We start from the raw sequence: 11830 nt of genomic DNA, 5'->3' as shown, positions 1-11830 counted from the left end.
AAAACTTAGCCTTCTAGGGCAAAGAAGAAAGAATTAAAAACTTGCAGGACATTCAAGAGGTCAAAGTACACCTGCCTGGTCTGTTTTCTCCAGACTCCCACACTCGGTTGGAGTGGCCTCCCTCTTACCCGACAACCTAGGAGGGTTGGTGAGGAACATGTCCTCATCTTTCCTTTGGAGTGTGGTTATTTTATTGACATTTGCAAAATCAGATGGTGAAACTGGACGACTTGAGTTGCAGAGCCAAACAAGGATTACTGACCTCCAACAGTAAGTAGATCCATGCATATTTTTTCTGCTGATGGACTAGGGTTGTTCCTCATCCATTTTCCCAAATAGCCAGATAAGCAAAGGAGTAATTTTTCTTGAGAAAAATAATGATATTAAAAACAAATAGGAAAAAATATGTGGAATTATCTTCTACACAAATCATTTATTTATCATTTTGCAAATAAAGCAAGTATGCAAAATGGAGATATCTCTTGGAAATTTGCAGAGAAATGAATGGCATATGAACAGGGAGAATTTACTTGAGTTGACCAAAAGTGAAGTTATATGCAGTCTATAAATATTCAGTGAGAAAATCCATTTTTTGGATTTAAAAATTATATGTTCTGCCCGGCTGGCATAGCTCAGTGGTTGAGCGTTGACCTATGAATCAGGAGGTTACTGTTCAATTCTTGGTCAGGGCACTCTGGGTTGCAAGCTCAATCTCCAGTGTGAGGTGTGTAGGAGGCAGCTGATCAATGATTCTGTCTCATCATTGATTTTTCTGTCTCTCCTTGCCTCTCTGAAATCAATAAAAATATATTTTAAAAAATTATATCCTAATTAATGATGCATTCTCTGGTTTGTATTATATAGGCCTCGAATGGCTACAGAGAGAGGAAATTTAGTGTTTCTTACTGGGTCTGCTCAAAACATTGAATTTAAAACTGGATCCCTGGGGAAAATTAAATTAAATGATGAAGACCTTGGCGAATGTTTACAACAGGTAATACGTTGGAAATATATTGAAGTAATTTTGTATATCCAGGTATGGTCACTTAATTGACCAGTTACTTATTAATCTGTACCTTGAATCTTTAGCACAGGGCACATAATTGGAGGGGGCACAAGTCCCTGTAAAGAGCCATGCCCTCGGGTTAACGATGGGCAGAGGGTGTGCTGCTAGTGCTGTGCAGGCTTACACACTCTAGTCCAGAGATAATACTGGGGACTCCTCCACATGGGGACCAAGGAAGGAGGGGCACCAGAGAAAGGAGAAGTGACCAGTTCACTTTTACCACAGAACAGAATTGGCCAATTATTTCCCTTCTTCTCGAGTGTTTCCAGTGCTCCTTCTTAGCTGCATCATGCTGGTGTGTCAGCCGTGGTGGAGCAGCTGGCATTCTTTAGAGCTCGCTGTGGGCTGCCCACTGTGCTCTGCACGTTGTGTGCATTATCTCATCTAACCCGCACAGCTGCCCAGGAAGCTGGCTGATGATGACCCCGTTTATAGGGGGTAAAGGGACCCTGCAGCCGTTCTGTCACTTGCACAAGGGCACACACAGAATGGCTGAGTCAGGATTTGAAACCCGAACAGTCTGATTCCAAGCCAGGCCTTTTAACAAACCCTCTAAACTGTTATTATGGGGGAATACTGCAAATGGAAAATACTTGGAGAGATTGTCGCTGAAAATGGTAAATGGAATTATGCCATGGCTATTTTAGTCTGAAGTTTATTATACATGGCAGTGTTTTGGTTTTTATAATAATGGCCAAGATTTTAGTGCTTAAAATAAAATAATGCTCAAATTTTAAAGTTTTGTTCCTGTAACACATACGAACATTTTTCACTCGCATTTATTTGCTTCTTCCCCCTCTTTCCATCCTTATCCTCCTCATTCTTTTTCTTCTTCATCTTCTTTTTAAAATTAGATCCAGAAAAACAAAGACGATATTGCAGATTTAAAAAGGAGTGCAGGTGGTCTGCCTCAAAATATTTCTAGTCAAATACATCAGCTTAATTCTAAGGTAAGTCTGACATCTATACCATTAAAGCAAGTGGGGTCTCCTCAATTCACCTTCATAAGCAACCATTTGGCAGGAAACATACCAACTTTGTGTCTTCTGTAGAAATTTAACATTACAATCATGGACGTTTTGGTTAAATGACACAGCTCTCATAGAGGATGTGGATGTGGTGATGGGCAGAATGTTGGAAATACTGTAGCAGGAACTTGTTGCATAAGTAGCCTTGCTCATGTTCTGATAACAACCTTCTTATTGGAGAAGTGGATGAATCCCTGTCATTGATAAAAATTCCCAGAGTCATTGTGTGCAGAGAAGCAATGAATCAATTCATCAGTGGGTTGTAGTTCTTTTTTAAAAAGTCTATGTGATGAAAGTAGAAAGAAAAGGAAGCTTGGAGGGGAGAGGAATGATGAGGGGTCTGGCACTAAAAGAAGAAACAAACAGATAAAGTGAGTCCCCAAAGGAGGGCATTAGAAAAGCATGTCAAGGGGATAACAGTTTATGTAAAATGCCTTTGAACAGGTAACTTATGCTCTTTCCTCCCCACTTCTAGTTTGTGGATCTTGAGAGAAAAGTTCAAAGCTTACAGCAGGTAAGTCCCATAAGTACTACATACCTAACATCATTAATGAATCTAGTATTCTTATCTTTAGATGGATGGATGATTCATATCAAGGACTTTGATTTTTGCTATAGTTTAATTATCATCCTACTTTATGCTTCCCAGGAGAGAGATGAGGAACTTGAGTCTCAGAGAGATGAAGTGACCAGCCCAAGGTCACTGGGCATGTGAGCATTGCGGCCTCTGACTCGCTCAGCACTCCACGTGCTCTTCCTCTTATGCCGTCACCCTTCAGTGGTGATATGGTGGGCTTAAGTGTGCTCTCTCTGCTCAGCTGCTGACCACCCAGCTTGCTGATTCTGGCATCAAGGACTAAGTTTTGAAGATCATTTGTCCTCTCTAACATTAAATTAAGAAGTCTGAGGTATATCACAAAATATTCCAAACTTGTTTAAAAGTAGGCTTGCTGCCCTAACCGGTTTGGCTCAGTGGATAGAGCTTTGGCCTGTGGACTGAAGGGTCCCAGGTTCGATTCCGGTCAAGGACATGTACCTTGGTTGCGGGCACATCCCCAGTGGGGATGTGCAGGAGGCAGCTGATCGATGTTTCTCTCTCATCGATGTGTCTAGCTCTCTGTCCCTCTCCCTTCCTCTCTGTAAAAAAATCAATAAAATATATTTAAAAAAATAAAAGTAGGCTTGCTGGTAAATTTGAACAATCTCTTAGGGCAAGCATGTCAAACTCTCGGCCCGCAGGCTGCATGCCTCTTTTCTTTAGCCCGTGTTAGCCTTTGAGTTTGACATGCTTGTCTTAGGGTATACCTTTCGTTGTTGTACTACAGGCTTATAAACTAGTCCTTGTCAGGGGTTTGTTTTTTTTTTTTAAATCCCTTTTGTAGTAGGCTGGTGTTTTTGAGAGTTTCATGGAAGTCATAACCTTCTACCCAAAGAAATGCACAGTGTCCCATATTTAAATATTTAAATAAAAGGCAGGGGATTCCAGGTTAACAATCTCTGCCCTAATGTTCTTTCTTTCTTTTTTTTTAAATATATTTATTTATTAATTTTAGAGAGGAAGGGAGAAGAAGAGAGAGAGAGAAACATCAATGAGAGAGAATCATTGACCGGCTGCCTCCTGCACGCCCCCAAACAGGGATCGAGCCTGCAACCCAGGCATGTGCCCTTGGCCAGAATCGAACCTGGGACCCTTCAGTCCGCAGGGTAATGCTCTATCCATTGAGCCAAGCCAGCTAGGGCTCTGCCCTAATGTTCTTGATCTGATTTGAGTATGCTTCAAATGATGTCTTCTGCTTTGATGTTTCATATTTGGCAAACAAGTCAATTTATTCCTCTTCCCGACTTAGATAATAAATCGTATGCTTAGCCTTGATCTTTTAAAGGAGTAACTAAGTGAATGAAAGTGAACAATGAATCACACCTGTGGATCAAGACCCAGCACTAGCATTTTCAGTCTCATGGAGTGCGTCACTATTTCTACCAGACTTCTAGAGCTGGGTGCCATGATGAAATGAGCTCAGACTGTCCTTGTTATCCCCCAGAAAGAATTTGTAATGATGTTGAATGTAAGTGCCTTTATGCCTTCAGATAGGGCAGGTGCTCTCTGGGCAGGACAGACTCCATGTTCCCTATTGTCTTCCTCCTGAGTGCTCAGCGATTCCATTTCCTGTCGGGTCCCCATAGGCTTATTCGTTTCTGTTCCCCAGACAAAGTTGCTTTTGTACACCAGGAAAACATTTAAAGAGAATGTGGTTAACTTTCTCAATAGTGTCCTTTGATGGACAGGGCTAATTGTGGTATTGGCACAAAGAGAGACAAATAGAATGATGGAAGAAAACATAGTCCAGAAAGAAACCTTCACGTGTATGGTCACCTGACTTATGACAAAGATGAAGCGAGAATGGGCTTTGCAATAAATGGTGCCGAGACATTTGGTTGGCTGTCCTCTGGCCCCCAGTTCCTCTGTAGAATGACAGCAATAGGCTTGATTTTCTTTGTGAGTTGCTGAATATTAACAGGAATATAGTGAACACTTTACTCCTATTTTCATTTTTAAAACATAGAATTAGACTATGATTAGGTGAAATTAATAGCATACCTTTCCTTACCTAATCACTTGTCCTCTCTAAAGAAGTTTTCTCTGCCCCCTCCTCCTCCGAACCATTACAAATCTTACAAGATTGGAACTGGTAACTGATTTGAGTATTCCCCAGGTTGTGTAGACAAAGGCGGTCTGTTTGTGAATCGAGTTTGAAAGTAGTCATGTGAGCATGAGAGTGGAGGGTGTATCTAAGGGGGTCACATTGCTAACAAAGGGGCCTGGATGAAAAGAGTTCAGTCATCTTGACTCTTGGAGGAGGGGTGACAGCAAAAGATGATCCTATTTCAAATGCTTATCTGGAGGGACTAAAGATAACGGCAACAGCAAAAGAACCGGCATTTCCATTTTATTTTCTTAGCACAATAAGAATGTCCATTATTATTCCCACACCTGAACTCTTTACGCTTGTCTACCAACATATATTTCTCTGGCGAAAAATGCTTTCCCAAAGAATAGAGTGAGAATTGTCTCACCTCATGCTTCATCCCATCCATGGTTAAATCCATGCAAATAGTGAAGGAACATGAATAGGACCTATGTGAAACACTTATTTTTTTCACAAGAGCATAGATTTGAAGAAGAATTAAGTAACTGATTTAACATCTGGAGGAAGACCCTCAGGGACTGGGGTAAAATGTAGCTGTACATACACATCTGCACCGAGACAGGCCTTTTATTGTCGCCAGTGGCAAGTACCACTCCCTCTCTGACCGTCCTGTCTTTGTTTCAGACAGTTGACAAAAAGGTTTGCAGCAGCAATCCCTGCCAAAACGGTGGAACCTGCCTCAATCTTCATGATTCCTTTTTTTGTATCTGTCCTTCACAGTGGAAGGTGAGTCACTGGGTCTTTGGTTAAAAATGGTGGTGAGTCAGCATCTGTGGTTTCCTTGGAGTCATTCAGACATATTTAATTTTCCATCTAAAGTTTCTAGGATTCTGTGGTCTTCTGAATCGGAATGAATTATACTATGTATGCCAAAATCCAAACAATGGCAAGCAGGCATATATAACCCACTAAATGCTAAGCCATCGTAAAGAGGGGTTCACTGGAGTGGATAACTACATGGAAGTGTATACTATTTCGGCTAACATCCATTTAAATTGTTTAGCATCAAATGTACTAAAGAAATCTGACATAGCCATGTGCATTTTCTTGTTCTTTCCTATTCATGGTGTCAATGTACCTGACATGCTTATTAAAATACAATTGGTGAGCATTCCCAGGCACAGCGCCCTAGTGAAATGAGAATTAGTTTGCATAGGATCCTTCTTGTGTGACTGGTGTTTTCCTATGGGGTGAAATCTGAGTTCCAGAGGAAGGCTAACCAGAGATTAATATTAGTACTGCTGTTATTGGATTTGGCTTGACTGTCTTTACTGTCTGTGTGTAAATCCTTAAATATCTCATTGGCACGTGAGCCCCGGATGCCTCTGTAACCTGTGGCACCTGACTTTGTTCTTTACACAAACACAGGGTCCTCTGTGCTCAGCGGATGTAAATGAATGTGAGATCTACGCGGGAACACCCTTCGGCTGCCAGAATGGAGCCACGTGTATTAATACACTAGGGAGCTACAGGTAACTGTTTCTTTTTCCTTTAAACAACAAGCTTTTACTTTTCCTGCTCCTGGGTCTGTAGATTGGCCATGGTGGCTCTGCTTCAGCTTAGGTTTGGTCTGCATGTCTTGTTATTGGCCTGGGGCCTGAGGAGCAGCAGCTACCTGAGGAATGCTCTTCTTATGGCTGAGGTCAAAAGCCCCCAGAGGGATGAGCAGAAACATGTAAAGTCTCTTAAAGCTTTGGGTAAAAACTATCACTTTTGCATATTTAAAAATATATATTACCCTGGCCGGTGTGGCCCAGGTGGTTGGGCGTTATCCCATGCACCAGGAGGTTGACAGGTCAATTTCATTCAAGGGCACTTGCCTGGGTTTCGGGCTCAATCCCCAGTGGGGGGTGTGCAGGAGGCAGCTGGTCAGTGTTTCTCTCTTTCTCTACCCTTCTCTCTAAAAAAGCAGCAATATATAATATAATCACATTATATATATTAAGGTGTGTTTTTGAAGGATTAAAACATCCCATAGTTAAAAGCATCCAAGATTAACTATCTGTATTGGCAGCAAAATTAGGTGCTCCATGGGGGAATATGTGGCTCTATTTAAACTTTACACACAACTATTTACCTAGAGCAAGAAAAGCTGTGCATCCTCAACTCTCACCCCACAAGGAATTCCTCTTTCTAGAGGCCCTGAGGAACTGGAAGAGGGCCACTGTGGCCGGCATAGGGAGTACGGAGGGCATGATGCAAGGTGAGGCTGAGGGTTAGTAACACTCGGAGATCGAAGGAGCAGCCATCTAAGAGCTTTAAATAGACGCAGGTGTAAGGGATGCCCAGGAAAGTAGCCTCTCAGGGTGGTCTGATCATGAATTCCTGAGTGGGCAGGTCACGGTGGGTAGTCAGGCACATAACTTCTTCAGTAAAAGGCTTATCGTTGCTTTAAGCAAGCCCTGTCTATTGTTTCTGTGCATCTAGGTCAACACACCTTTGAAATGTCCCTTTAGAACCCTCCTTCTAAAACTTGGCCACCTTCAAAACAGTACATACCTTTAACTGTTCTGTAATCCAATTCTTGCCTTCCTTTCTCCCACCTTCATGCCATCTTCCTTAGGTTCTCTCCTTAATCTCAAATGCAAACAAGAAACTGAAAAATGTTATTCTTATGAGCATTTTTTCTCAGCCTGCTGAGATCTTGCTTCCAGGAATATCCTGATTTGAGTCAAATAAATTGTTATGAAAATTCTCTACAGGTTTTGGATATTCTTACATCATCAAGGGCTACCCCACCATAGCAATAGATTTAGTGAGGATGCCTTTATTCAAGTCCTATGCAACATGTTAACCATAATAAGAATCAGGGATTGAACTGCGGTTTTTTTCAAATAGTTAACTCTCACTGACTTTCTTCAATTAGTTACAAGGCCCCTCACGACAATCATCATGCAGCCCCTATCTTCTGACTGACCCTGTCCAGTGGCTTGTCTACAGCATTTTCCTGCTCAGCTCAGGCACCGCCCTCTCCAGGAAAACTTCCCTTTCCTTGCTAAGAGTTAAGCCTCACTCCACCTCCAGGTTCCCATCAAACTCTAGGAAGACTGGCTGGCACATTATCTTTTTGAATAATCAAGTCCAAAAATTTATGGCAGATCAACCTCAAACTTATTTCTGTATGGTTTCTTATAATCACTTTCTAAAATACATTATCATTCTCCATATATTGGTTGGTAGCTTGCACTCTGTGATTATTAAAAGATAAAGGAATTGGTTTTGTCGTGCTTGAATACACGAGTGTAATCTCACCAGAGTGAAGAGCAATTATTTGCTCTCTTACTATCGTCTCTACTATCTTGTCCTTCAATTCCCTCACAACGATATTCATTCTGTTCTTTCCAGCAAAAATAAGTACAGTAATTTTGTTTTTTCTTTCCTGCTCATCTGTAAACACACTATATTGTTTCAAAAAGCAGTCACAACCCTCCTCTTTTTTCATTTAATTTATTCTTTTGTTGTTTTTTTAAATTTTTTTCTTTATTGATTAAGGCAGTGGTCGGCAAACTGAGGCTCGCGAGCCACATGTGTCTCTTTGGCCCCTTGAGTGTGGCTCTTCCACAAAATACCAAGTGCGGGCGCACATGTACAGTGCGATTGAAACTTAGTGGCCCATGCGCAGAAGTCGGTTTTCAGCCTGGGAGAATCTATTTTGAAGAAGTGGCGTTAGAAGAAGTGGGGGATGTCGATCGGTTGGTCAGGCGACAGGAGACGCGGTGCAGGCGGGCAGGGGGATACGCAGCACACAAGTTGAGGATGGGAGAGTTGGAAGGGGTCGACCTTAATCAGATTGAGGATGTTTTTAGCAAAGGCCAGCTTAGGAGTACCCTAATTAGGTTAATATCAATGTACCTACCTATATAGTTTAAGTTTAAAAAATTTGGCTCTCAAAAGAAATTTCAATTGTACTGTTGATATTTGGCTCTGTTGACTAATGAGTTTACCGACCACTGGATTAAGGTATTACATATGTGTCCTTATCCCCCCCCCCCATCATTGTCTTTTGTTCTTTTGATCTGATCTTAACTTTTTTTTTCTCATTCTAAGTTACAAGTTTTGACTCATTGAAACTCCTGATAGATACATCAATGAGTTAATAATTGGTTCAAAACTAAAATTAACCACCTCTAACTTAAATATTGTGCTATTAAAGAGCTTTTGCTATCAGTATTTTGTTTCTCACTTAAATGACCCTCCCCCGTTGCTGCTTTTATAAACATTCAAGATTGGGCTAGATCCAGAATGTGGGTCTAATCTTTCATTCTCTTGAAAGCATTATCTCCTGATATATGTTTATGGGCATTTATCAAGGAGAACTGCTGCTTACAGACATTAGGTGGCAAATGTCCCAGCTTCTAGCACTAATACTTTATTGCCTTCCTGATATCTAGGAATGTCCTGGATATTTTTCATTTAATTTATTCTTTTGTTGTTTTTTGCCTCCTGCACGCCCCACACTGGGGATGGAGCCTGCAACCTGGGCATGTGCCCTGATGGGGATTCAAACCATGACCTCCTGGTTCATAGTCGACACTCAACCACTGAGCCACACTGGCTGGACATGAGAGAGATTTTTGAAGGAATAAAAGTTCATAGGAAATGTGCATGAGTGTAAGATTAAATTCTTGCTCTGTGGAGTCTATGTAAGGAAACAGCAATAACTTGGAGGCTTCCTTGAGTTCTATTAATTAAGTGAGGTTAAATCCTTGTTAATCAGTAGCTTCTCTGAGGCTAGTAACCTCCTCGGGAAACTTCAGACATTTGCTAAAGTTAAACTTGAGAGGCTGTTGGATAATCTGGAGCTGTGGCAATAGGGTGGGCAGTTTGCTCTGGTTTGGGGGCCTCCTTCAGCCTCTAACTCTGGGAGTCCAGTGATTTGGGGACACAAAGGAGTCTTTATTTAAAGGGATTATAATTCCTACTTTGAAAGATAAATCATTATGCAAATGCTAATTAATCAAAAGCCCTATTTTACAAGAAAGTTTCTGGTTAAAATTATTTTTTAGAGTTACTGAAAGCAGAGCAAGGAATACCATTCATTGTCTGTTTCTGCCTAGGACAGTGATGGCGAACCTATGACACGCAAACTCATTTTTTTGGTTGATTTTTCTTCATTAAATGGCATTTAAATATATAAAATAAATATCAAAAATATAAGTCTTTGTTTTACTATGGTTGCAAATATCAAAAATTTTCTATATGTGACACGGCACCAGAGTTAAATTAGGGTTTTTCAAAATGCTGACACGCCGAGCTCAAAAGGTTCGCCATCACTGGCCTAGGAGTTCTTGTGACTCCAGGGCTTTCCCTCAACTGCTTCAGGCAGCTAACAGCTAATATTTTGACACAATGCTGCTATTGCATCTTTGTTCTGAAGAATTGATTCTTATTATTCTCCTGTTTACTTTGGATTAAGACAGCCCTATGGGTCCAAATTTGCCACGCATGGGTGGTGTATATTATATACTTCAGGCTCCGTTTGAGAAGGTTTCTAGGAAAAAAGGTTGAGTTTGTTTGTTTTCCTTTCTTTAGGAACACAAGGATGTTTAGCAGGTTTTATTTTATTTATCTCCATTCTTATCATTGGTGGATTTTAAAACGTGGAGAGCTTAAACCATGAAGATTGTCTGGTTTTAGCTTAAATAGTAGTTAGGTATTAAGCTCATTACCTCTTTCAGTTAGTCAGTTACATCAGCATTGAACCATGGACTCTAAAGCAAGTTAAACTATGACTATGAAAGTGCACTTGACCTCTTCCAATTGCCAAGAGCACTTGCCATGTTTTTGAAGACTGAAAAACCTAGTCATTCAAAAGTGACTTCTGCAGGGAGGTTTATAATTCATTACTCTTTTTCTTTAAAGGCCATATTCAGATACTTTGAGAATACGTTTTACATACAAACACTGTTTGTTAAAAAGACATAAAAAGGGAAAGTCTTCAATGAATTTTAGCTTTCGGATGTGGGAATATGATCTAGAAAAACAATGGTGCATCCTAGTTGATGTGGCTCAGTGGTTGAGCGTCATTTGTGCACTGAAAGGTTGCCTGTTCCATTCCCAGTGAGGGGCATGCAGGCTTCATGTTGATATTTCCTCTCTCTCTAAAAATCAATTTTAAAAATCTTAAAGAAAAAGAAAGAAAAACAATCATGCAGGCGTAACACAGATATAAGTTTCCTTGGGCAATGTGAGCCTTGCCCATAAAATGGGATTAATAATACTTGTCTTTGAGGATCACAGCAAGGGAGTGCATAGTCTACTGGCTTCTTCCGCCCCACTTCTTTCTTATCATATCATGAAAGAAGTGTACTTTGTAGCTGTGTAGACGAGAGTGTAGGATTAAAATGAATTCATCTACAAGTGATAAGAGCAAGAAGGAGAGAGAGATAAAATGGGAGGATTCAACTGAAAGTCCATGAACCAGAATCTCCTCTCAAATCTTAAGCCACTGTCCAATAGTAGAGCTCTTAGTGATGAGATAAACACAATTTCCTGAGCACATCCTGCAAGAAAATGCCGTTAGGTCCCAAGATGAAAATAGTGTCCATAGATTGGCACTATCCTATATAATAAAAGATAAACATGTAAATTGACTGTCCCTCTGCTACACTCACCAGCCAATCAGGAGTGAATATGCAAATCAACCCAACAAAGATGGCGGGTTAATTTGCATACACAGGCACTGGGCAGAGAGCAGAGCGGGAGAGCAGGCGGAGAGTGGAGCGGCTTGGGGAAATTGGCTCCCAAAGCTGCTAGATGGAGAGCAGAGAGAGAGAGAGAGTTGGCGGCTTGGAGAACTTGGCAGAGTGGGAGGCCATGGGATGGAGACAGAGCAGGAAGGGAAAACCAAGAGCGCGGGGAGCACCAGGAATTCTGGGAATAGTAGTTTTGGTGACAGACGGATCTCCTAGGCCAGTGATGGCGAACCTTTTGAGCTTGGCGTGTCAGCATTTTGAAAAACCCTAACTTAACTCTGGTGCCGTGTCACATATAGAAATTTTTTGATATTTGAAACCATAGTAAAACAA

At 41.1% G+C, this 11830-nt stretch overlaps 1 protein-coding gene across 1 annotated transcript in view; it reads left to right on the top strand.

The window, feature by feature from the left end:
• Positions 1-40: 40 nt before the first annotated feature.
• LOC102243297 (cubilin) overlaps positions 41-11830 on the top strand; it is a gene marked incomplete at its 3' end in the record, with an annotated part of 182298 nt that continues 170508 nt past the window's right edge. The window contains exons 1-6 of the mRNA XM_005856727.2: positions 41-270; positions 865-994; positions 1921-2016; positions 2570-2608; positions 5427-5528; positions 6171-6274. Coding sequence (XP_005856789.1) covers positions 158-270; positions 865-994; positions 1921-2016; positions 2570-2608; positions 5427-5528; positions 6171-6274 — 584 coding nt within the window. The remainder of the gene's footprint in view (positions 271-864; positions 995-1920; positions 2017-2569; positions 2609-5426; positions 5529-6170; positions 6275-11830) is intronic.

Source organism: Myotis brandtii, unplaced genomic scaffold (genome assembly GCF_000412655.1).
Source record: "Myotis brandtii unplaced genomic scaffold, ASM41265v1 scaffold1042, whole genome shotgun sequence".
Classification (NCBI taxonomy): Eukaryota; Metazoa; Chordata; class Mammalia; order Chiroptera; family Vespertilionidae; genus Myotis; species Myotis brandtii.
This window is presented reverse-complemented; position numbering and strand designations above follow the sequence as displayed.